This window comes from Triturus cristatus, chromosome 2_1 (assembly GCF_964204655.1).
Source record: "Triturus cristatus chromosome 2_1, aTriCri1.1, whole genome shotgun sequence".
Taxonomy (NCBI): Eukaryota; Metazoa; Chordata; class Amphibia; order Caudata; family Salamandridae; genus Triturus; species Triturus cristatus.
The window spans coordinates 1,033,097,137-1,033,124,433 of NC_140581.1; the positions used below are offsets into that span (position 1 = coordinate 1,033,097,137).

The following is a 27,297-nucleotide window of genomic DNA, read 5'->3' on the forward strand; positions in this document are numbered from 1 at the left end:
CCATGTGGCCACTGCTCCTAAACCTAGCCTGCAACTTAGAATGGTATTGTCCATAGGGTATCCTAGTTGTATCATGGATGGTTATCACATTGCCTTTTAAACACCATGCACAATAGCCTTCCAAGATTGCCAGCCACTGATATGTTGAAATATCTCTTAAGCATATTTTTACTTTGCACGTAAATGCCCGCCATGATTATACTGCAATATGTGTTCTTTTTTTCTACTTTTATTCTTTTAATTTGTCACATCTGTGCTTGTTGAGTTTATCTGTGTGGGAGGGTGTTTTATCGTGGATTGGTGAGAGTTGGCATGCCAAAATTAGTCAGTGGTTGAAAGAATAGACCTGTGAGTGTAAGAAAGAAAATAAGTAGGTGACCCTTCAATTCATTGATAACATTGTTTATATAGAAGTCTGTTCTTGAGGCTGACCTAAAGAGGAAGAACAGGAACTTGTATAACATAAAACTTTACACTAATGTAACATGTTTTCACACATTTTCCAAGAGACTATTGAGTCCTTTGTAGCTGTAATGAAAAGTGGAAACGTGACATGCCTTCCTTTGTAATCAGCTACCATCCTGACAGCCTCTGGAGGAGAGGTGTGCACTGTATCTCATGGTGACTACTTGATTAAATTCCAGATGTGCAGATGAGAGTTACAGTAGCATCACCAAAGTCAGCTACTTGTGTTTAGCAAACAAAGACGAAAAACTGTTTATTCAGGCATGTGGTACAGTCTGCCTTTTTCACACCTGTGTGGAGTTTGAGACTGCTGGTTTGTTCACTCCTTTTCTGGCATCCTGAAGATGTGATTCAGTGTTTTGGGTTAGTAGCTTTAGTATTCAAATTGAATCCTGCATGAGTAATAAAAGCTAAGAACCTCCATACAAAGGCAGAGCTTTGGTAGTGCCCTTAAGGCAGCCATTCACACAAGTACACAATGAGCAGTGAAATTCACCTACTTTGTGTCCTTAGGCACCCACTAATTCACTGTCTTTTATTTTGCATTGGTTAGGCAATATCTAGAAAGATTGTTACATTTGTTTTTCTGGTTATTTTCGTATATATTATGGGGTTTTAAAAAAAACTTTTTTACAGTATAGCTTGTTCTTACTGTTTATTCACATATCTTTGTATGTTGCTGACAGACATCTGCCCAGTTGGAAGTTAGAAACCTCAAACAGTCTACAGAGGGTTCTGAAGCTGTTGGTCCAGGGCAACCAGAAGAATTACGTAGGGTAAGTAGTGTCTGGTCTAAGTCTAAATTTTACTTACATTTTTACGTAAATAAATGAACAAATCTTGGCACATTTTATATGTGCACAGCCTGCACTTCACATATTCAAAGGCTTTGCAATCACAGAGTGGATTGTTTCTATAAACTAAACCTATTTTGCGATCCATTCCAAATAAAGGTTAGCAAGGGGGTAATAGTGCATTCCCTACCTAGTTGTAAATAATAAAGGTATTCCTCAGTGGTTTGCGACAGCAGTTGTGGTTGCAATCTATTGATCATTTACTGACAACTCAATGGAGGTGGTAAGTGACTTGCAACGGGGAAGATGTCCCTTTGAGAAATCTTTCCCATTATGAACTCTGTAGGGCAACTTTTCCCAAACTGTTTTGTAAGTCTGAAGTGTGATGCAAACAGATTTTAATAGGATGAAAACAAATCAATACACTTTTACTTGGTGATGCACAAATGCTAAATATTCTCTGTAACCTGATTGCCACTCTTTCTCATTGGTTTGTAATCTAGTTTCGTCGGTAAACACTATGTATTTCTGTGTATACATTTAGAGGCCTTTTCTATTGAAAATGTGCTGTCTGTAAATGACGGTGGTTTAGTAGTATATTTGCAACAGTATGCTCCAAAGTGCACTAACACACATACTGGCCTTTAAAGCCATCTCTATCAGATTACCTAATTTGTTGAGACCAAATTAGCTTGCGATCGCTGCTTGAAAAAAATCCTGTTTCATCTATTCCAGTCTCATTTTCAGTCCTCTTTGAGACCACCTTGGCACCTCACACTGTACTAAAATTACCAATTTGGAGGGACAGACTTCTTGAAACCTGCAATGCAGACATTTCTTAACGCTGCTTAGGGTGTAATATGTCAGAAATTCAGCTCCTTCAGAGGATCAATTATCACTTGTAGATTGATCTGTGGGGATTTCAGTTGTTTCTACAATAATAGGAAAAGCGTTTTATTATTCATTAGGACGCCTGGCGATGAAAAGTAAAAGTATATAATTAAAGAAATAAAACTTTCACCACTAGTTTCTTAGCCTTGAGAGCCTCAAGATGTACTGCTAGGACAGTACTGCAGATACCCTTTCTGATTCAGAATTATGTCATTATGTGAAGAAAACACTCTTGAAGGTTTCTCTAATGCTTACAGGTCAAGTGATTGGAATATCACTAGCTGGCAAGATTTTGTGACTTGGGACCCGGTCCATGATGATTCCCTTCAAAGATTTTAATTTTTAAATCTAATGCTGTAAGAGACCAAACTAGTACTTAGGAGGAGGGCTCCCACCAAGTACAATTCTGTTGCCTTGTTAGGTAAAATACAGCAGTAAGGAAATATCCCCAAACAGTTAGCATTTTCCAGGCATTACTAGGGGTTTTGCCTAGAGAAAGCGTCCTGGCCTACCACAACAATAGGCAGCCCAGTCCTTTTGGGGTCTGAGGAAGGGAAATCCAGCTACATTTGAGCCTTTTCACCCTTGCCCTTTACAATTTCTAACTTGTAAGGTAGCGTTTCTCATCGCTATCACCTCCAGGCTTTCATACGGGAAGAGCATTTTTGACGTCTTAAAAGTTCTAGTAAAATGCTTGATACATAAAAGTAGAAGCAAAGAATGAAAATTGGGGCCATATATTTTCCGATAGCTAATGAACATGTGTGTGCATGTCAAAAGCACATCTAGGAACACATTCTTAATTGTTACAATTCAAAAGGCTACACCAGACATCCTCACCACTGAATTAAGTGTCAGTAATGGAACGGGAATTATCTCATGCTTAAAGTCTGATAGGGTTTTATCCTTTTTTCGCACAATATATGGTGTAGAGACACCAAAACATTCTTAATTAGTGACAGATGCCGCTGACAAATCCAACTTGAAGAAAAGGACAACATGGACTACATGACATCAAACTGTGCCTGATCAGTTTGGTATCAAGGAGACAAAGGGACAGAATGACAACCTAGGTCTGTGGCACTTATTTTCAAAACAGAGTGCTGACTAAGGAAATCTTTCAGAATTTTCTTACCTAAGTGGAAAAGAGCTATAAAACACTGCCTGCAGCAAAATAGAAAGCAGTAATGTTTGTTAGATTGGGTAGGATGGCAATACAGAAACAATAGAAAAATGGATATTAAATAGCTTTTAAAAAAACCGCAAGAAGGTCTGTTACTATAGCCTGAGAATTCTGGAACAAGGAGAGAAGTAAACGACTTACACAACATAAGTCTTTCAAGCATGTAAATAATACAAATAATGAAGGAAAATGTTACCCTGTAAGGATCTGTTTGTGGCATTCTGATTGTTCTGTAGATTCTCATGCTCTGCATACTCCTGCCATCTAGTGCTGGGCTCAGACGTGTACATCTGTACATCTTGTTTTTCTTCAACTAAGTATTTTGAGTCACGAGGTTTAATGATTCCTCCTATGACTGGTAATATGCATGGGCATCGGGTCTAATGTTAGACTGTTTTTTTCCCTTGCCGTCTGGTTTGGACGTGCATCAATTGAGCTCTGGAGTGATGCCTTGTGGTGTTGGTAGTTCTTGGCTCATCCACTCCCGTTGACTCAATCATTTAATGCAATACATTTCTTTATCATCGCAACCTTCGCCAGGCTCAGCTACCGGGCTTTCTTTTGACACCCCTCTCATGGCCCCTGCCCCTCACGTGACCTTCACTCTTTCTTCTTCCAGAATGCAGACTCCGTAATGGAAAGGACGTCTTTTCACTACTGTCCATAGTGTCAGTTTAAATACCCCTGGACAGACCACTATCAAGTTTGCAACCTCTGTCTGTGGAGCATGACTAGGCTTGATTCCCCACCTGTTCCAACTTCTGCTCCAAGAAGGCCCTCCAGTATCGACGACTTGCTCAACAAACCAAGGCAGAGCGGCCGGAGGGAAGCACCCCCAACCTTTTTGAGGACCGTAACACCGAGAGCGAACTAGAGCTGGGGTCCTTGTGCGAGCATCCACTCCACTTCAGCCCTGAACCAAGCTCTCGCTCAGAGTCCAATACAGAGGAGCGTAGGGTCAGGAGGCATACACATATGCAACAAGACATCCACCATGAGTACAACTTCTCTCCTACTACCACCCCAACATCAAAAACAGTCCGAGGGGTCTGGGCATTGAGCCCTAAAACCCAGCATCAGGCTCTGGTCCGCCACTGCCTGAAGGCCTCGAATCCGACTCCAAGCCATCCACTGGCGCAGAAACAATGGCTCAAGACCTGGCCTCCGGTGGTGACAACACCATTGACACAGACACCAAAAGCACCCTCGAAGCTCTCTTCGGCTCCGAAGTCTCCTTTGGCGCCTAAGCACCCGGCCCAAAGTCCCATCCGTCCCTGGATCAGAGGAAATGGAGAAGCTCAGTCTTCGGTGTATCCAACCGGAGCTCAACGCCAGGCAAAAATTGATTTTTATCCTGCTGCACACCGGGAGATTTGTTACCAAGCCTCTTCCAAAGGTCTAGGGCACTATCTTTCACAAAATTAAACTTGCATTCGAGGAGGAGCTCGCATGACAACCTACACCACCTAAGAAGCACCAGGACAGGGACACTAGTCCTCTACCAACTCCTCCCCATCCTTCTACTTCATCCTCTCCTCTGCCCCCTCCTCCTTCATCTTCCTCTCCTCCTCCCTATCTTCCCTCACCCTCATCACTGTAGGGGCGCACTCCGCCTCAAGCACTAGAGGGTTCCCCACATTCTTCTTATGTGGGGTGCTGTGTGTGGGCGGAAGCACCTCATAGCCGTTAAATCTATACGAGGTCCCATTTGATCCAGACCTTAGGGACGACTTGAGGGACCACTATGATGTCGATCCTCCACAGGATACTGACCCAGACCTCTAGCCCGACACAGCATCCCCTCCTTACAACACCACCTCTTACCACAATGTCATTCACAGGGCTGCCACCTTCCACAAGGTAGAGTTGCATAAGGTCCAGGAAGATGATGCCTTCCTCGATCCAATACTGCTCACCACTCGGCATTGGATACAGTTCCTCCCCATGCTAAAAGAAATGTTTAAAACTGCATCTGAGACCTCCGAAGAGCCTGTGAAAGCCTGGGTTATCACCCCAAGAGTCAATAAAAAAATGTAAGCCTTCGCCCTCTCACCTACCCTGTATCCGAGGCCAGCTCCCACTGACTCGTTAGTAGTCTGTATAGGGCACTGCCGTTGGCCCTCCGCTAAATAGAGAGTAGGAATATTGATGTGGCTGGTAAATGGGTTGTTGTTGCCTAATCAGCAACTCACTGGAGAATCGCCAACTCCAGGGGTCAAGGTAGAAGGGGTGCAGCTAATCGAGGCATCCAACCTAAACAGTCCCTCTCCCTTCCCCTAATCACACTACACCTTTCTGGAGAAGACTACAGTGGTTTCTTGTACAGTGGAAAGAAATCGCCTCCGATTAGTAGGTTCTCTTCATCATCAGGCAAGGTTACTGCTTCAAACTTACTGCAACCCCACCAAACATTCCTCCTATTATAAACACACCTTCTGCCCAGAACGTCTGTGCATCTTTCAAGAGGAAGTAAAGGCACTCAGTCGCAAGGGGGTGGGGTGCAATAGAGTCAGTGCCGCAACACCAGCAAAGAAGTGTACTCCCTTTACTTCTTTATCCTAAAGAAGGATTGGACACTCAGCCTATACTCTACCTCAGGCCCCTCAACAATTAGATCATGTCAGAGCACATCCAACTGGTCATGCCTCCAGGACGTCATTCCTCTACTGCAGCAAGGCAAATTCATGACTGCACTCAACCTAAAAGATGCCTATTTCCACATCCCAATCCACCCTGTACACCACCAATAGCTTCAGTTTGTTGTAAGTGCCCAGCATTTTCATTTCAAAATGCTGGCCTTCGGGGTCACCACAGCCCCCAGAGTATTCACAAAATGTCTTGCCATTGTAGTCGCTCATCTCAGAAGGGGCGGCATCCACGTGTTGCCTTACTTGGACAACTGATCAAGAGCTCAAACAAACAACAATGCTTGGCTCATATCCAAACCACCATAGACCTGTTGCACAGTGTGAGGTTCACCATCAACAGTCCAGTCCCACCTTCAGCCCCTTTAGATAAATCCCTTCCTGGGAGCAGTTCTCAACTCAGTCACCGGGAAAGCGTACCCCAGTCAAGCGTAGTTTCAAGCTGTAACTTCATTTTTCTGCCTGTGGATTCCTCGCCTTTTGAATTATCCCAGAGCGCAGCATTCCAGGGAAACTTTTCTCCTTGGCTCTCCTACGTCGACGAGGACATCACAATGGATTGGCTCCTCACAAGACTCCGTGTGATGTCAACGGAGCCATAAAAAGACTTTGTCGGCGTGCTGACGTGAGTTCCACCCATTTTTTTCGTGCCTTCGAGGTGAAATGGGTGAACTAAGAATAACGTTTCCACAAGTATATATAGTATACAAAACACAACCAAATAAGGAAATATCACACCATAGACATTTCCCAAATCCAAGTAACCTCATGATTTAAGCCCAAAAATCACAAAAAGCAAGTGTATGAAAGATAACAAAGTCCTTTAATTTTTTATATAAGCAGACAGGCAACCGTGAGGCAGGTGGGTCAGTGAGGAATCCACAGGCAGATACTGTATCCACCAGAAAAAGTGTCACCAGAGGTAAGTAACTTGTTCTTCTGGTGGATACATCCGCCTGTGGATTCCTCACCTTTTGGATTGAATCCCCAAGCAGTCCTGCACCCAGAGGAGGCTGCCTGCCTGCCTATACCAAAAAATCCTGTAACCCAGAATGAGCAAAATGGCCACCCCTCCTCACTCCTGAATCCAAGCAAAAATGCTTTGCAAAAGTGTGGAGGGAGGCCCAAGGTGCTGATTTGCTGAGGTTAACCACTGGGACCTCTCTAGCCAAAGCAGAATACCACTTACCTCTGGTAGAATGAGCATGAATACCTTCAGGATGCTTCTTCTTGGCCTTGGCATAGCAAATCTTGATGCACAGTATTATTCACCTGGATAGCGTTCTTTTGTGGACAGCCTTGCCCTTTATCTTACCAACATATCCAATGAAGAGCTGATTATTAAGTCTGAATTCTTTGGTTCTATCCAATTAGAAGCTCACTGTCCTCTGGCGTCCAAACGATGAACCTCTACACCCGGGGGTATCAGCCCTGCTCCCTCTCTCCCGGCTTGTCCCCTGGACCCCAGACTTGCTAACCCGTTTCGGGACTACGACTGGATGACCCTGCCGGCACCTACACCACACCGGCCCCACAGGGGGTGAGGAGTGGGGTGTCCTGAGGAGGCCCCACACTGCTGATTTGGCGGTCGTTGAGGACACCGGCCTGAGGGCTGCCCCATGCGACTTTGTGGGGGCCCCATCCTGTCACCTACTATTTCCACATACGGCTCCCCTGTCGGGACCTTACTCTGGACTTAGCTGTTGCCCCGTCGGGTACCCTGCTGTAACGGGCCTCTATGTAGGCTAGACGAGGACCCACAATACCAAGGTGAGTTGCAGCTGAGAGGGCTGGGCCCCGGCAGAGGGGGTCGCTGGACGAGAATTAACAGAGCCCCCTCATACCACATGCTTCACTTGCCTCTTGCTCTCCTCATTTTGGTGGTATGGTTGGGCTCTTGGGGTCAACTCTACCTTGGGCCCTACTGTGCAGGAGCCCTACGTCTTGTGGCGCACCTCTACCGCAGTGCAGCACCGTTTACCCTGAGCAAGGAAGCCTCCACCTCATCTTGGCGTTCCTCAACCTGAATCTTGGACCTCCTACTAAGTCTCAGTACATTGCCCGCTCCCCTTTGCTGGGGCCTCATGAGTGGAGCCATTTCACCTGTTGTGCACTGGCAAGTCCCCTCTGGCATGAGGCACCACCTTGCAGAAATGACTGAGGCCGCCTTAAGCACTGGCGAGCTCCCACACTCACTCTGGGTGTTCCTTTTGATCTCCCTCCCTAAACTGGAGACTCTAGCTGACGGATTCGCCCAAATCCTCCCGGAAAATGCACATACTGACTAAAATGGCTTTGTTCAGTGCCATAGCACTTCACAAAACATCCGCCATCTTTTCCATATACAAGACCAAGTAAGAGGACAGTTGCCAGCAGAAGACGGTCTAATTTTAGATCTGGAGAAGGCATTTGACACCCAAATATGGCATTATCTGTTCATGGTTCTCACCCGTATGGGGATCGAGCCTAGGCTTATAGCCTACACCTGACCACTGTACTCCAAACCAACCTCCTGTATCATCTGGGTCACATCGTCGCAGCCCCCTTCCCGGTTGGTCCCTGCTGTTATTTGTGCTTGCAAAGGGACTCCTTGCCATACGATTATGCAAGGAGGGCTGAGATTGGAGCATCCCTCTCACAGAAATATCTGCGGGATGTAACAACCAACCTTACGACACTCCGAGATACCCTAGCTTAGTACGCCTCTGCCGCTGGGCTCTGTGTTAACTAGGCAAAATCATCCATCTACCCACTCTGTCCTAGCCAACAGCTGTGAGAAGTTCATCTAGGCGACACCGGCACCCACTGGCAGGCTCAAGCGACTCGCTGCCTAGGGTTCTATCTCTATCATACTCCCCTGGACCCACTGCTTAGCTCAGCACCGGCACCTAATACTCAGCACCAGTGCTTATAACACCAGTTCAGAACACACTCATTTGGAAGGCTCGTGATTTTCCACAAAATCACAGGATGTTGAGCCATGCTGAAACCCTGTTCGCCTGCTCCGAAATCGGCAGCTCTAGCTATTAGGCCAAGTCCTCTCCAGAATAATAAGTGCTGGGGCTCCAGTCAGGAGGCATATTGCACCAGCAAATTTCTCCTGTTAGCGCTGCCTCCTGAGGAGAGCCCCGACACTTTTTATTTTACAAATTAACCACTGCCTGGACCTATACAAAGTGAATCTCTGCAAGGTCTTAGCGGGAATCCGAACCCAAGTACATGTCTGGCGGTCCCTCCACCTGGCCCCAATAGGCAAAATCGCCTATTGACGAAGATGGTTATCCTACTCCGTCTTCTGTATGGTTTCTCAAACGTCCCAGTCATCCCGCCACACTCCTTCTTTAAGGATCTAGATACCCTCCTTTGCACACTCATCTGGGGGTACCAAGCATCACAGAGTTGCCCTTGCAAAATTACAGTTGCTAATGGACCGAGGAGGCCTGGGTGCCTCCTCCTTCAAGACATACTTCCTAGCAGCACAGCTCCATTGGTTATCCCACTGGACTGCTGATTGCTACCCACGTGAAGCCTGCACCAAGCGAGGGCCTCTGTTGCTGTGTTTCAATCCGGGGCTTCCTCCTTCTGAAAGCTTGGCCATCCTCCCCCTGGACCCCATATCAGTCTCCCCCTCACCCTGGATGTTTATACTGTCGGCGACCTGAGGTTCCGGATAGAACACCCTTTACTTACACTGGGTGATTTATTTTCCGAAAGACATTTTCTCCCATTTGAACAACTGGCAGTGGAACTTGTCTCCCGTCGGGACAATTCGTGCTACACAGATAGCTCAGTCATATTTGTCACACTCTTTGGGACATCTCAGAGGGGGAACCCGCCCCAAAACCTGTTCTACAGGTCATCCTTGCCATGGGTTATGGCCACCACCTTATCACCTGGCTCTAAAAAGCCATCTGCGACTGGCGGTCACCCCCTTGCTGCACTGAACCAAAAATGGGAAGATGACTTTGGAAGGGTCCTGCATGAAAAGGAATGGGAATGGGCGCTAGAATTTCCTTGACTAGTTTCCTTTAATTCCCGTTTTAAGAATATACAATTTTTTGCGCTCCATATGGCATATTTATCCTTGTCTCTATTAAACCGTTACTTCCCATATGCAAAGGTTGAATGCCAACGCTGCCGAGCCCCTGACATGGACCTTATGCACATGTTGTGGTCCTGTTCTGCCCTACAGAGTTATTGGACCTCGGTCAACACCACCCTGCGTGAGGTCACAGAGCTACCAGATTTCCACACATGGAAAGCATGTTCCCGGGGGGGGGGGGGGGGTGTGTCTCACAGCTACCTCCGGAGAGGTGTTGCGGCACTGTGGGCCGTCTGGAAGATTAAACGAGCTATTGCCCAGAGCACATGGTGCTAGGCTAACCTGGCGTCAGGGATCCAACCGTGAGCCCCGTTGTCCAGAGTCGGACACCCTGGCCGCTGTGCCACACCTCTTCCAGCGTAAGAAACAACAAAAACTATGCACTCGCTTTGTGGCCTTAGCACTCGTTCATGCCAAACACACACACTTGCTTCACTGGCGCTCCCCTATAGCTCCTCCGGTGGTCGCACTGCATGGAGTGGTACGCAAATGTGGCACAGCAGAAGAAGATGCCCTCCGCTATGAGTAGGTACGTTGACTGCGCAAACAACCTATCTCTCACCGGTAAACACAGCTCCTTATGCCTGTCCATGCCACAATTCCTGCCTCGCTATCCACACTCTGCTACCATTACCGAGCTCCCATGCCTGCCTCTCACCCCAGTTTATATGTTTGGTTCCAGTTTGCACCATTGTGATGAAATACTGCTGTTTAAGTTCACTGTTTAACAAGGGCGCATTTCACCTCTGTACTCTCATGTGCCTTAAGCTGATATTGTTCCAAACTTATTCAGGCAAGACCAGATTGTATTTCCTGTACGGCTCTACTATCACACGCCGAAAGTTGGCACGTGCTAATGTTGTTAATAGTGTAAAATCCAATAAAAATATTTTTTAAATAAAGTAACTATAACTTGCGACCCCGCCATCACTGCAAATTATATCACATACTACATTACTCATTGCATGTTATATGACTTCATTGATAACATCATTGCAACATCGAAAATGGCATCAATGATGTCAACACTGTGCATGGCGGGACGCGAGTTATAGTTACTTTCGGGCACGATTTATAGTTACTTGATAAACTACTACTTTTGAATTGCAGTAGTTTTTTTTCTTCTTTTAAGTGGTATATTTTAACTGACATTTTCATCCAGCTATAATGCCCTTTAACCTTTGTTTTTTTCAGTTATTTCTAAGCTTTTTAAAAAATAAAGAAAAATATTATTACAATTCCTAACTAGAATGTAATTTTAACCTTTGTGTTTTTTCAGTGCTGTATTTGTTTTTTCCCCTGTGAAATAGTTACTAGGAGCATTATTTCTGATAGTTTCTATTGGTTTGCTCTGCCTCATTTCTGCCCTTACCGTAATTACCTTACTTAGATGTTTTCAGAAGTGTAAATCAATCTTAACATCTTGTGATTAACAGCAGCTAAGGAATGCAATGTGTTTGCTTCACAGGAGGTGGAAACTTTTCGCGCACAAATGCAGACCCAGTCAATGGAAATCAACAGACTACAGACTGAAAGACAGGAACTCCTGCAAAAAATAGAAACTATGGTAAGACTTGGGTAGTAGCCTAAGACCCTCATTACGAGTTTGACGTTCCAACTGCCATTGCGGTGGTCGGGAGTACGCCGCCACACCGGCGGCATCCTGACCGCTGGATTATGAGAACACCTCCAGGCTGGCTGTGTTATCGGTGGTGCAACAGCAGCGGCATGATTCGGCTTATAGAGAGGCTGAAGCATATGCTGCCACCGTTGCAGCTTACACGTAGGTGCACTGTGTGCCATGCGCTATGTCGTGCATGCCACATCTCTCATTGCACTGTTGTGCATGCGCTGAGGGCATAACATGTGCGCCCATGCACTGTGCCCAACCTTTTCGTGGTGGGGTCCCAGTCATAGAAAGGTCAGCAAAAAGGCGTGATTGGGAGGGTGGTGCTGGCATTGGCACCGCCTCCCATCACCAACGCTTTCCTCATCGCTGCCCCATCCAGGATCCTGGTGAAGATAGCGGTATTGTGTCAGACTTTCTGGTGGTCCGACCTCCTCCCTTGTAATCGGCGGTTGAACGGATGAGGAGGCAGCGGTCGGACCGCTGCACCGTAATCAGGCCCTAAGTATTTAGTGTTCTCTGTTTTTGCACACACTTCAATGTAAGTGTTCCTATCATACCCCACCTAGGCCTCAGCACTAAAGTGCTTTTACTGGTAAAAGGTAAATCACCAGTTAAGCTGTCATATTTAGGATAATAAGTAATATGATGAATTGTACCTATATTCTCATTATATAATCAAGTGTCGGTTTTCTCGTTTTGTGGTTGGGTAAGGGGTGGGATGTGTTGGGGTATTTGCAATGCTGCGCTGTGCTGTGTGTTAATGTTAGATAGCTTCTCTCTTTTAATTCCAGTACAAAACTAGCTCAGGTAAGTAGTGACCAAAAATAATCTGCTGGTCAGCTAGCAATGAACCAAATGTCCTTTAATTGACAATCCCAAGAGAGTTTGTTCAGAAGCAAGCTGAGTTTTAGTTTTTGCATTTTAACTGGTGTATCTGTGACTTCAGAGAGTTATTGTTTCAGTAAATTTGTATGCCGGGTTACCATTAATTATGCACCATCTTTAAAGCTTTTCATAATATACAACACCAAATCCAAGTCTGCTGCTTTGATATCCTGTGGTGGAAGGCTAGCTGGCTCTAACATTAAAGCGGAAAAGTAGGAGGAAAGAATGACATTGCTTTTTAAGTGTTGCATTGTTCCTCCAACTCTTGTTGTGTAAAGGTGTGCTATGCTATCACACATTTCCTCAGTTAAATGGGCAGCTTGATTAGTTAGTCATTTTGTTCAAATTCTGGATTTGGGAATACTTTCTGTACAATACCTTTTACTGTGCTGATCACCCTACATGCCCCATTTGCTGAAGGCTCTGGAAATTATGGTGTCCATTTTGGGCCACCTTATGTGGTAGTGTGGTAGTGTAATGTCTTCATTGTATCTGCCCTTCTGTACAGCTCCAGGTCCTTACATGTTTCAGCTACTGGAGCTCACTGAAGAACTGCTCTACAGTCAGCTTGCTAAATTGGGCTTCTTATGGATAATTCTACCTACAGATTCCTCACCTTATGACTCTCTAGGCATCAGACTGGATCTGGAAAATTTGAAGTAGTTCTCCTGCACGACGGTCCCATGCCTCAGACTTAACTCTTAAATCTCCGGGAAAGAATGCCACAGAGCCATATATGGTTCTACACTGCTTTCTGGAAGTTCTCTTTTTTTCTCTGCCGTTTGGCATTGATCCAATGTGCTCACTTCTGAGGATTTCTAAGGTTTTGCTTTATTTCTGTTTTCTGGATTATTGAGCCACTCTTGGTGTTTCTCTGTTCCAATGTCTTCAGCCAGGTGAGTACGGGCACTGGGCCATTCCTGAGCCTTGTGTGTTTTGCTCCTGTAGTCACTGGTGGATAGCCACTGGAATCTGTGGTGGGCCTTGCAGAACTGAGAATGTGACGTCAGTCTAGGTCTGGCTCTAGATCCAGCTCCTGAAGTATTTTTGAAGATCTGTCCTCTTTGCTTGACTCACCATTCATTGGGCCTTGTATGTTGGTTCAGTTGAGAGTGTCCCTCCTGTCCGGGTTATGATACCTACCGTTTGATGGTAGGTTTATATTTGCCCTCGACTCAGTCTTCTTTGGGTTTACCTCCTCCTTGGTTATGTTGAGGCCTAGTGCCCAGCTCGGCTTTGCACTGAGCCTCTTGCTTCCTCACCCTCTACTGGAATTTCCAGCAATTGGTGTTGACCATGCCTAGGTGGTGACATTCACCCAGGCCTACCTTCCCCTTCCTTCCATCTGGCGGGCGGTGTCTACCACTGCACCAGGCAGCTTTTGTCTAATGATCAGAGCCTTATCCATTTTAGATTATGTGCCAGCCCCCTAGCTTTTGCTAAGTCTGGTCTCTGAGGCTATTCTGTGACCATCTTGTATATCCTTTGAAAGGTGCCTAGACAGTCATAGATGAAGGTCACTGTGGTCTGTTGCAGTGGCTTTAGGTAGGTCTTTGCAAATAGTTTCCCCCGGTTTTGTGGATACCGGTGCTGCAGTCTGTTTGGGTCCACTGCCTTTGTTATGTTTATGATTCCTTTAAATTTAGGAGCAGGTGACCTCAAATGTTTGTGATCCCTTGTGTGGTGTTTGCCTCACCTTGTTGAGGTGTAGTGTGATGGGTCTTTAGAGTTCGGACTGCTGCTGTTTGGAGCTAGGGGGGTGGTTCCTTCCTTTGTTGGCTGCTTCTCTTTTTCCTATGTTGTTGCTCTTGTCTCTGAGACAGGAACTCACTTCAAGCTACGTTGGTACTTTGGTGTTTGAGTAGATATTTCCAAACGGAAGAACTAGTGTTCTTTCTCTACTGTTGTTGGCTGTCTGTTGCCATCCTTTGTGATCAAGCGTCTTTCCAAGTGTCTTGCTTTTGCTTGACATCTGTTGATGTTTCTGTGGCTCTAGCTATATTCTTCCCTCTGAAGTTGCCATTTTGACTATGAAGGAGAATTAATTTCATTGTTGTATCCGTTCTCCTATTCATCATTTGTTTGTGCAACATGGTTAGGTTATCTTAGTCCTGCCCCGTAGATGGTTTCAATTTCACAGGCTTTTGGAATTATCTCCACATAATGATCCTGCATTCGCTTCCAGCTGCTACTGAACACTTCAAGGCTGGCAATGTAGGCCTTTGTAACCTTTCTGTCCCTTCTGCTGGTGTACTGTCACTTTTGCCCTACATTCAGTAGTTACCCGATATCCGGTGCTACTTGGATTGCTGGGATGCTGTGATCACAGCTGGTTGCTGACCTCCAATATTACTCCAATTCACCTTCTGGATGTTACTTTTTAACAGGAGGTAGTGGTTAATTTGTACTTGCTGCCTCAAGTTTGGAGGCCTGGGGTTTGAATCGTAAATCCTTGCCTTCTTTGAGTGATTTTTATTTTTATTCTTGTTGCTAGTTTGTTTAGCGTCTCCCATTTTGTTTTCTACCTTGGTTTGGTGGTATTGGGCATTGCTTTGTAGTCATTATACAACTTCTTGCTCCATAGTACGGTTGTTGGCTAGTATTCCGGGGTGGGAGAGGGTATGTTTCTTAAGTTACGCATATACCTTGCTTTTGTGCTGCTACTGTTAAGGATGCGACCAATTTGTTTTATCTTTGGTCAAGGTATGCTTCCTGTACGCCAGTGCTAAGGGGTTGGATACCTCTTGGCTGGAGTGAGTTATCCTTTGGACGTTTCAGCTTTAGTTTTGATTGTTGAAGTAAGGAACTTGCAGTATGCATAAAAAAAAACAGTTTCTTACCTTCAGGAACAATCCTTCTGGTGACTATTCCTTATCTGCAAATTCCTCACCAACATGCCTGTCTCCTAGCTCTGATGAGTGTTTCTGAAGGGGGCTACGTTGGTTTCATGCAGTGCATTCCTTTTATTTGACTACACGTCTCCACCTCTAACGGGAAATAAAGTGATTTCTGGCATCAGTGTGCCCAGTGGTGTTTTTGAAGATGATGCAGATTACCAGAAGGAGCCAGCAAAGTTCTCTGAGCGTAAAGAGGAGCTACTCATGTCCAATATTTTGATTGGCTGTGCTGCAGCATGGATGGCACTTCTAAAATGGGTCGTGTTGGGAACCTGGGACCCTAACATGCAGGAGCGTTGCCTCTAATGGGATGCAAGAGGGACAGTTTTGGACAACTTATGAAGTTTTAATCTGTTAGAAGAGGGACAGTTTTGGACAATTTATGAAGTTTTAATCTGTTGGAAACACATTTTACTCTGTAGAGCAGACATAGCTGGTGCTAGAAAAGCTGGATCTTCTTTTTGGTGCGTGTTTTGAAGCTTAGGCTGGTGTCAATGTGTGATCTTAGTGAATTGGAGCTGACAGGCATTTGAGAATTATAAAGCCATTGCGTTTAAATACAGAGAAATAATCCAGAATTCGTTTTACCTTGCTGATGCTAGCATTGCAAGCAAATTAAACCAGTATTTTTATCTTATAGAGTTTTGATTGTTTCAGATAAAAACAGATCTGATTCACTCTTGTGCACAAGGAAGGCAAATTATGCTTAGATAAGCATGCGTCACATATATTTTCAAGGGAATCCATAGTTGTAGGACGCTTGCTCTTACAATATACCAAAAAGAGATATGCTGTGCAAAGAGTCCAGGTATCCCTTATAAGTGGACAGGGACTTGCTTTAACAATCCCAAGGTTCTCTATTTGTGGTTGTGTGGTCGAGCAGCCTAGCCTTATCAGAGGGGAGTGTTAGGCATTTGTTGCGTACACAGAGTCAATAATGATACACACACTCAATAAGGAGATCCACACCAATTTAGAAAAATAACACATTTTTATATATATTTCAACACCAAGAACTTCTTAATTGGGTAAGTACTTTTCAGATCATGACTTTTGCAGTTTTTAGCAATGTTAGCGTCTTTTACGTGGTAATGCTTTTCTATGGAGAGAATAACATTTACTGCATACATGTATTTGTAATAGGAATTTGAGGGTCCCCTTCAGGTCGTGAGGTATTAGGGGGCCAAGGTCCCAAGTTCCACAGCAGTTTGGTTTTCCTGCTCTGACGTGTCCAGATGGTAAAATGTTGGACGGGATGGTAGCCTGCACGCTAAACCGTTGGCAAATGGGGGGGGGGGGGGGGGCACCTAGAAATAGGGTTTAAAGGGAGGCTTTGGGGCAATTCCGGAGCTCCCAACCGGGGGCACAGTACGAGAGAGACCTGGGAGCAAGGGGGAGCAGTCCGTGTTCAGGGACATGGGCAGGGAAGCTTGGGTGCAGAGAGTTATGGTATACTGCCCCTCATGCGTCGTACCCGGCCAATGTTCTCGGTCAGGACCTGCAAAGGAAGGCAAAACAGGACAGCTGGGCCACACTCTGTGCTGGCCTCTGCGGAGCTGACTTCCCTTGTCGGCTAGTCGGTCTTCAGACTTTTGGATTCCGGATTGGACTCTAAACAAGTGTTGATCATGTCAAAGAGTCTGGTACCCCAGGTATTGGTGCAGGGAGGCTCGTTGGGTCCTTGCGTATCCAAATTTGACAAGGAGATGGGTCTGACCTCTTTGAGTGTGCTGACCTCCTTCTGGGCAGCTACTGCATTGGTGGACCCGGTGCTCAGCATCTTCTTTGAACCAGACGTTGCTATCTGTGCCAGCAGGATGCAGGGGAGTGGCTCTTCCACTGCAAGGGAGATGCTGATTTTTGAAGTACTGGCAACCCTCCAAGGCTTTTGGAGGATGCACAGCTGCAGGACAGGTCGGGTCTTTGCAATTGTCGAGTCTGGAGCAGCAAGCCGGGTTTAGTGCCAGAAGTCCACAACAGTCTACAGTTCTCACATTGATTGGCTCATCAGTGTCCTCTTCTTCTTTAGTCAGGTCAGTCTGTAGTTCTGGTGTCAGGGGGCCACCTAAATACTCCAATTTAATATTAGTAGCCAATGCGCTACTTACCCTTGGGGTCACCACGCCCCCTATATGACTACTTCCTGTGTTTCTAATTATGCCATCACCAAGATGGCGGAATTTTCCTAGAGTGGAGAACATTAGTCAGCTCACCTTAGGTGTGTGTATTTAACTGGGTGTGCTCCACGCCTCCTTGCATTACTAATTTCCCACCTGTTCTGATGCAAAATGGGCCTCAGGGGATGGCATCTCTCAGGTCTGGGGGAAGCCGGGGTTGCATACCAAAGGCGGCAGAGGCTTTGAAGCCTCTGGCTTTGGTTTTGCTGATTTACTAGCCATCCTGCTAGAGGAGTTGTAAACATATCATGCCAGAGCAGGTATTGTTCCTGACGTCTGAGAGCGGGGCTCTCACCTGCTTGGGAGTCAGAAGTTCTTCTGTGGTGGCAGGCTGAACAGTAGCTGTCAGCCAGCACACTAGAGGGCTAGTAGAATTCAGGAGAGTACATCTTAGGTACCCTCTGGGTGCATATATTAATAAATCCACCAATGAAATCAGTGTGGGTTTATTAATGCGAGCTGTTTGATACCAAACACCTTTGGTTTCAGTGGAGCAATCACGTAGATGGGAACTTGTAATCACCAGTGCCCAGTTCATATACTTAAGATGGATTCCCTGTTCACTTGCAATGTCCAAGAATTGACTTTGACATCACAGGGGCATATCTGCTCATGCAGATATGCCCACTCATGTAATATTATGCACTCTGCCTTGTTGCTGTAAGGTCTTCTGTAGGGGTAACTTATATTATTGCATGTAGTGGCTGTAGGCATGTCCCACAGGATGTGTGCCATGTCGTGTTTTCACGTTTGTCTGCACCATTTCACGTGTTCTACAAATGGCAGTCTGCATGAGTGTGGTGAGAAGTTCCTTAGGTGACACAATACATGCCACAGCCCTTAGGGACCCACTTTAGTACCCAAGCCATGGTACCAGTAGTAACATTTACTTGGGACTTACAGGGGTGCTAAATGTCTTGCCATTTGGGGAACAATTGTACAGTTTTAGGGAAAGAGATATGGCACTGGGGACCTGGATAGCAGGAATCCAGTGCACTTCTGTCAAAATTACATTAAATACCCGGCAAAAACTGTGGGTGACCATGCACTTTCCTACAATCGTCTTTTAAACTTCGATAATAAAAGTAAGCATAGCAGTTGGGTAGTTGATCTTGGAAAGACTTGTTTTTTTGAATAACGCGTCTATGTTTTATGATATTGTGCTACTGATTAACTTTGTTTTATGCTTTACCTCAGACTGCCTCTTCAAATTCTACACCAGGAGAGATTGATAGTGCTGCTACAGCAAAAAATGTTGAGTTGGAAACCCGATTGACAGCTGCTTTGCAAGAGATAAAGGCGTTAAAGGTTAGTCTCCATATATCTCTTTCATTTTTGAAGAGAAGAAAAAATAATTCAACAAGCTCAATGACCTCTGAAACGACTAGGATGTGTTGCTTTTTTCTATTCTATGATGTTGCAGCAGAACCATAGATTAGAAATTGTCCCCGTTTGTGTAGTCAACCATAAATGTTGCTTTATATCATATCATTTTGTTCTCCACTTTCGTCAAGTCTTGCTGATCTCCCCTGCTGTCTGTGGGTACAGCAAGAGAAGAGGTAAGTTTGAGGTTTGTGGCAACATAGTTTATCTTCTCCTGTTAAAGTTCTATTGGTGTTTGTTATTCAGAAAACAGTATAAAAGATAGGGCGACAGTGATTTGTAACATTGGGTAAACTAGCCACACTTTTGTTTGATTAAAGGAAGTATAGTCACACTTTTAGTCAATGGTTGCAAGCCAATGAAAAACATTATTATTACCCGTGGAAGTTATAAAACTGATGCCCTTCGAGAAACCTTGATAAAGGTAGAAGATCAGGTTGTACACTATTAATGGCTTCAAAGGTAAATCTCTATATTTAGAAGTTTGCCTATTAGTCAAGACCTTGGTCCAAACCAAAAATCAAATGATATTAATTCCTCTCTTGGTCACTGTTCGGGAGTCAGTTTATAGCACACTCCAGCAGCAGCCAACATATTATTACTCTTTGGGGCTCAACTAACTATCTTTCTAGTGAGATAGATATAACAAAAGTCAGTTTTTCAGACACTAATACTGACGGTCCAGTTTTTGCTCGGTTCACTAAAGGAATAACAACCAAGCAATTGGGGCGTGGACAGTGCTTAGAAGTAGTCCGGATGGGCATGTGTTACTTACCGCATTATTTGTGGTGATCAGTTGCATCTGGACTGTTCGTATAATAACTTCATAATATGTAGTTGGTAGAAAATGCCAATTTGTAGGCATATTCTCAAAAGTAACTTGCACGCTGATAGTGGCATGGTAACCTCTGTGGCATTGGTATTTTTCCCGAGGTTAGCAAGCCAGTTTTCACTTCTCAGTTACTGAAAAATTTACTTCTATCGTAGCTGTATGATTATATATACTGATAGGTCACAATTAAATTCACTCATGAACAATGACTAAGAAGGTGATAAGTTGTTTGGATTTTGACTGCTTATTATCTTGCTTACTATGCAAATTTTTTTAACATATGGACTTATGTTTGAAGTGAATATCAAGAGTGTGCAACCGATACTTTTACTTACTCCAGTTTTGGAACTTTCATAGATTCCCATAGCTTGTATCATTCCCTGTCATTGGAATGGGAGCCTCGGTAAATAAAAAATACCAAAGCAGTAGGTACAAAAGACAAAGAAAGGCTTAGGCCTCAACTCATTTTGTAGCATATCCACCTCTTTTTGTAAAAGAGACCAAAATAATACAACAACCAATCAGATTAGCCTCACCCCATAGAACCCTCCTGAGAGAACCTCAGAGCCTCAGATTCTGATGGATACATCTGCCAGTGGATTCCTCACCTTGTGAATATCCCCTGCGCCAGCAACATTCGGACTTTTTTTTGTAGCTCTCCACACCGACGAGGACGACGTCACAATAACATGGCTCCGCACGCGGCTCCGCTGACGTCACTGGAGCCATAAGAGGACCTCGTCGGCGTGATGACGTCAGTTCCCTTTTTTCCGCGCGGTTTTTTGGAACTCTCCATAGCTTTTCTAGTTACTTTGTGTTTCTGCTGTGTTTCTGGTTTCATCTTGCTTCTTTCCTAAGATGTCGACGAAGAAGTCAGGGTTCAAGCCCTGTAGAGAGTGTGGTAAACACATGTCCATCACGGATCCACACGAAGATTGTGTCTGGTGCCTGTCATCGGATCACGACGTCGAGGGGTGCTCTTGCTGCCGCAAGATGAACCGAAAGACCTTAAAGGAGAGAGAAGCGAAGTTATTTATAGTGAAAATTAGAAAGGAGAAGAGAGGTCGAAGGCGTTCGAGGTCGAGGTCGGGTTTGAAGTCGACGTCTGGTCATGCTTCAAAGTCAAAGAAACATAAAAAGAAGAAGAGGCACGGCTCTCGACGCTGTTCAGATAAGGATACGGCTCTGAGATCGACTTCACTAGTTCCTCGACGTCGTAAGGACTATGTTTCTCCCTCTCCTTCTGTGTCGAATCCGGCTTCTCCTGTTCGCCCGGCTTCGCCTGCAGCTTCTCCGGAGCGTTCTCCGGCTCCGACTCCATCACCGACGCCGATGCATTCTCCGGCTCCGGTGGAAGAGGCTCCGGCTCCTGATGAGTCGTCGACTCCATTGGCTCCACCGTCGGCGCTGATTGGCCCGAGTCCGGTAATGCCTCAGTCTGAGCCTTACCCCCCCTTTCCCGGCCCGGGACAAGACCCATCGCATTATTTGAATGCCATGTATGGTGTCTTTTCAAGAGCAATGTACCCCTCTGGAGCACCTTCGGGTCCCATGGGTCCAATGGTCTTTAATTTGGGGGTTCCTCAGGCCTATGCTCAGGCTCCCTTTATGCCATTCTTTCCAGCGGCGCCGTCTTGGCATTTCCCGGCGCAGAGGACGTCGACGCCGCTTCCTTCTTCTCCGGCTCCGTGTTCGACGCCGGCTCCGGCTCCGTCGGAGTCGTGTGTGGCGCCACCGACGCCGGCCCAGAGGATGAGATCCAGGCGGGAGGCGCAGAGGATCTTGGAAGAACAGAGATATCAGGCAGAGGAAATTGAAGAGGGTGAACTTCAGGAGTCGGATGACTTTTTTGAAGAATTAAAGGAGGCAAGTGGCCTTGATATGTCCCCAGAATGGGAGTTTTCTCCTCCATCAGATGCTCCGTCTAAGGATGTGGTTTCTTACCACACAGTTATAAGGAAGGCAGCGGAGCTTTTGGACTTGCAGCTTCTAACTGCTGAATTTAAGTCAAACATCTTAACAGAGGTTCTTTATTTCCCCTCCACTGTGGTAGAACCTTTGCTTCCTTTTAACGATGCCATCACTGAGCCAGTTATGGAGGTTTGGCGTAAGCCCTTTTCGGCTCCGGCAGTGTCTAAATCTGTTGCTAGGAGGTACAGGGCTGCTCCAGGAGATCCGGACTTTATAACTTCCCATCCTTCTCCTGAGAGTCTGGTGGTCCAAGCTGCCTGTTCGAAAAAGTCTTCTGGAGCTTTTCCTCAAGTTCCTAGTGATAGAGAGTCTAAAAAGCTTGACCAGTCTGCTAAGAAGGTGTTCTCCTCGGCAAGTATGGCCTTGAAGTCCACAAATGCCACCTGCCTTTTGGGCCGTTACATCCACGCCCTGATGGACTCTGCAAAACTGCTGGCTCCTAAATTGGCAGAGGAGGACCGGCAGAATTTTAATGAGGTCTTGTCGGACACTCAAGCTGCTGCACGACAGGTTATACAAAGTGGTTTGGACACTGCAGACTCTGTTGCCAGGATCATGGGCTCTTCGGTTGCCACTAGAAGAAGTGCTTGGCTTAAGTCGTCGGAGCTCTCTCCAGATGTGCATGCTACACTTCTGGATTTACCCTTTGATGGTTCTGGACTGTTTGGGAAGAAAGCAGATGCAGCTTTGGAGAGATTCAAGGACAGCAAAGCCACTGCTAAGTCTCTGGGCCTACAGGCTCAGCCTAGAGGTTCCTCATTCAGAAGGTACAGAGGTTTTGGGAGGTCGTCCTTTCGGACCCACAGACAGCATCAGCAGCAGCAGCAAAATACCCTGTATAAGACCTACAGGGGTAGGAACAGAGGTCGCCCACAAGGTTGTCAGCCCTCCTCCTCCTCTTCCTCCCTCCCTCCCTCCTATCACTGCAAAGCAGCCCTAGATCCACCATTCTGGATCATGTTGGTCCTGTGGGGGGTCGGCTTACCCATTTCCTGCAAGATTGGGAATCGGTCACTACAGACCTTTGGGTTCTAAATCTTGTGGGAAATGGGTATGCTCTTCCCTTTCGGGAATTCCCTCCAAATTACCCTCCTTGCCAAGGTGCTTGCTCGGAGGACCACCTTCTTCTCCTGCAGGAGGAAGTCCTAACATTACTGAAAAAAGGTGCGATAGAGGTGGTTGCGGAGCGGGAAAGGGGTCAGGGATGCTACTCCCGGTATTTCCTGATACCCAAGAAGGATGGCAGACTACGTTCAATCCTGGATCTCAGGATCTTGAACATTTTTCTAAAGCAGGAGAAGTTCAAGATGCTCACCCTTGCGCAGGTTCTTCAAGCGCTGCAACAGGAGGACTGGATGGTGTCGATCGACTTGCAGGATGCGTATTTTCGCACAGGAAGTATCTCCGTTTTACGGTAGGGTCGCAACATTATCAGTTTGCGGTTCTCCCGTTTGGTCTGACTACTGCACCTCGAGTCTTCACCAAGGTGAATGCAGCCCATCTCAGAAGGTCGGGGATTCCAGTTTTCCCCTATCTGGACGACTGGCTGATCAAAGCGGAGTCACCAGAGAAGGTGCTTCATCATCTGCAGGTTACAACTCAGCTGTTGTACAAATTGGGTTTCTCGATTAACGTGCCCAAATCTCACCTGGTGCCCTCTCAGCGCAACCTGTTCATAGGGGCGGTACTGGACACTACTTTGTGTCGAGCATTCCCACCTCCACAAAGGATTCTCGACATACAGGAAATGATTCCCTTGTTTTACAATGGAGCGGTCGTTCCAGTCCTGAAGGTCTTTTGTCGTCTTGGTCTGTTTGCTTCATGCATTCTGTTGGTCAACCATGCACGCTGGCACATGAGGGCGCTCCAGTGGTGCATCCGCATACAGTGGTATCAGCACAACGGAGATCTCAGGGATTCTGTGAGGATCTCCAGAGAAGCAGCAGCGGATCTGTCTTGGTGGAGCGTGGAGGAAAATCTGACTCAAGGAAAGCCCTTCCATCTACCTCCATCGGTGGCCACAGTGATAACGGATGCATCCACTTTAGGGTGGGGTGCGCATCTGGGGGATCTGGAGATCAAGGGTCTTTGGTCTCCAGAGGAAAGGTTGCTTCACATCAAACTTTTGGAGTTGCGGGCGATACGTTTGGCACTCAAGGCCTTCCTCCCTTCCCTTCGCGGTCAGTCGGTTCAAGTCCTGACGGACAACACTACCGCAATGTGTTATGTCAACAAGCAGGGAGGAGTGGGGTCGCATTGTCTCTGCAGAGAGGCTTTGCGTCTCTGGTCCTGGGCTCAGGATCACCAGATTTGTCTGATGGCAAATCATCTGACCGGAGTTCTGAACGTGCGTGCAGACAGTCCCAGTCGGCAGTTCTCTGCCAACCACGAGGGGAGGCTCCATCCGGAGGTGATTCGTCACGTCTTTCAGAGGTGGGGAACTCCTCGGGTGGACCTGTTTGCCACTCACGAGAACGCTCACTGCCCGTCATTCTGCAGTCTCCAGTATCCGATGCAGGAAGCTTTGGGGGACACGTTTCAGTTGAGATGGGACTCGCATCTCCTTTACGCGTTTCCTCCCATACCCTTGATTCCTCGGGTTCTGAGGAAGATTCGTCAAGACCGGGCCCAAGTTATATTGATTGCCCAGGATTGGCCAAGAAGGGTGTGGTATACAGATTTTCTCCACCTCTCCTCGTGCCCTCCGCTCTGTCTCCCTCTCAGGGCAGACCTCCTCTCGTAGTCGCAGCGGCAGGTTCTACACCCCCACCTCCAGAGCTTACACCTTCATGCCTGGAGATTGAACGGGGCAACCTGAATTCTTTTTCTCAACCGCCTGACGTGGTAGACGTGATTTTGTCTGCCAGGCGTCTCTCCACCAAGTATCCATTCCTATAGGTGGTCCAAATTTGTCCATTTGTGTGGGGAGAAGTCTATTGACCCTTTGAGGGCTCGTTTATCCAACATCCTTCAGTTTGCTCTCCCTCTTGCTCATCAAGGCTTTGCTGTAGCTACTGTGAAGGGTTATTTATCGGCTTTGTCGGCATTCCTTTGCTTGCCGGATCAGCCGTCCTTGTTTAAATCACCTATTGTATTACGGTTCATTAAGGGCCTTACCAATAAATTTCCGCCCTCTCCATTTATTGTGCCTCAATGGGACTTAAATCTTGTCTTAACTTACTTGATGGGTTCTCCCTTTGCACAAGTGTCCCTTGAGACTATTAAAACAGTTTTTCTCATTGCCATTACCGCGGCAAGGAGGGTAAGTGAACTTCAGTCTCTGAGTTCGAAACACCCGTTCTTGACCATTCATGGTAAGAGAATGGTATTCAGGACCAGGGCTGCTTTTCTGCCTAAGGTGGTAACTCCTTTCCATCTGGGGCAGTCCATTATCCTTCCTGCCTTTTATCCTCCCCCCTCACCCTTCCAAGGAGGAGGAGTGGCTTCACCGCTTGGACCCTAAGAGGGCGGTGAGTTTTTACCTCGATAGAACTAAAGACTTGTGGATGACCAGCTCTTCGTGGGCTTCATTGGCTGCAGGAAAGGCAGAGCGGTGCACGAGCGCACTCTTTCCAGATGGATTATCTTGTGCATCAAGATCTGTTACTCTTTGGCCGGTAAGGAACCCCCAGACGGTATAAGAGCTCATTCTACCAGGGCAAAGTCTTCTACATCTGCCTTATCTAGAGGTGTTCCTGTGGAGGACATGTGTAGAGCGGCAACTTGGGCCTCCCTCCACACTTTCGCGAAGCATTACTGCTTGGATTCCGAGGTGAGGAGGGACGGACCCTTTGCACGTTCCGTCCTTCAGGACTTTTTGGTATAAAAGGGTGGACACCCTCCTACGGGAGTGGGGACTGCTGTGGGAATCTATTCACAAGGTGAGGAATCCACTGGCAGATATATCCATCAGAAGAACAAGTTACTTACCGTCGGTAATGCTTTTTCTGGTGGATACAGTATCTGCCTGTGGATTCCTCACTGACCCACCCTCCTCCCCGTTGTCCACCCTTGTATACCAACATTAGTAATAATGTTACAAAGTTTGTCTGTTACTGTCAAAGGAAGTGTGTTATTTCGTTTGCTTTCCTGCATTGTCTTCACACTGCGTGTGTTGGGTTGAATATTATGTACTGTGTATACTATGTATATATTGTTGTCGGTCCGTCCGTGTGCCTCGAAGGCACGGAAAAAAGGGCGGAACTGACGTCATCACGCTGACGAGGTCCTCTTATGGCTCCAGTGACATCAGCGGAGCCGCGTGCGGAGCCATGTTATTGTGACGTCGGCGTGGAGAGCTACAAAAAAAATTCCGAATGTTGCTGCCGCAGGGGATATTCACAAGGTGAGGAATCCACAGGCAGATACTGTATCCACCACAAAAAGCGTTACCGAAGGTAAGTAACTTGTTCTTTTCTACCGCACGTTGTGCAAGGGAGTCTCCACTGAGCTCTGCTCAGATTTTGCTTCAACTTCTGTATTTTGAACTGTGTTTCAACTGTTTCTCTTCAGCGTTCTTCAGGATGTCTGACAAGGAGAAGAAGGCTTTATTTAAAGATTGTGCTGCTTGTTAAAAAAAGAGGCTTTATGTGGAGGACAAACATAAGGACTGTTTTTATCGTTTGTATCCTGACCACAAGGCCACCGACTGCAAGATCTGTCGAACCTTCTCTTCAAAGACCTAGAGAGACCGTGAGGGACGTTTGCTCACCTGGTTGCAAAAGTTAAAGTCACGGAAAGACCCGGTATCTAGTGACAGTGATGATGCCTCCTCTGCGACATCTTCGAGGAGATCTCAAAAAAGGGGTAGGTCTTCATCTTCAACTTCTTTTGACCCCCCCTGCCAAAGCCTTACAAAAGACCTCTGATAGGTCTGACAGGCGCAGTCCCATCAAATCTCCTCACCGAGGTGTAAAGGAGAGGGAACTACTGGTTTCTGCGGCACATTCTATTAAGAAGGCGAGCCATGGGCCTTCGGTTTCACCTCCACCTTCTGAGAAGCCAAAACTGTTCATAAAACCAGCTTCTGTCCTGCCTGAGGGGAAAGCTGACAAGAAAATCCGCTCGTCGACGACAACAGCATCCGGTACGTCGACGACGGCGTCAAAGAATCAACAGACGTTGATATCAGCTCCGTCGACGGGCTCGTCGACGAGAGCTTCGTCGTCTCCAGTGCCTTCATCGCCGCTGCAACCTGAGGTACCAGTTTCCATGACCTCGACGATGATGACTACCTCGACGTACGACAACGAGGATGGTGTCGACGACGACAACGTCAACATCAACAGCTTCCAGCATGATACTGACGACGGTCTTGACGACGATTCCGTCGACGATCACTCCTTCGCCAGATTACACCGGAGATGACTTCTCCTCGTAGAGTGACACCACTACCTCCGGCACTCCTTTTGGAGGAGGAGTTTTCAGATGAAGATGAGGGTC

The 27,297-nt window shown here is 46.5% G+C and overlaps 1 protein-coding gene across 4 annotated transcripts in view; it reads left to right on the top strand.

Moving 5' to 3' along the window:
• The window catches only part of USO1 (USO1 vesicle transport factor), a 448,004-nt gene that overhangs the window by 318,131 nt on the left and 102,576 nt on the right, over positions 1–27,297 (top strand). For all 4 annotated transcript variants that reach the window (XM_085635281.1, XM_085635255.1, XM_085635264.1 and 1 more), the window contains 3 exons: positions 1,152–1,241; positions 11,549–11,647; positions 18,867–18,977. In XM_085635281.1, coding sequence (XP_085491407.1) covers positions 1,152–1,241; positions 11,549–11,647; positions 18,867–18,977 — 300 coding nt within the window. The remainder of the gene's footprint in view (positions 1–1,151; positions 1,242–11,548; positions 11,648–18,866; positions 18,978–27,297) is intronic.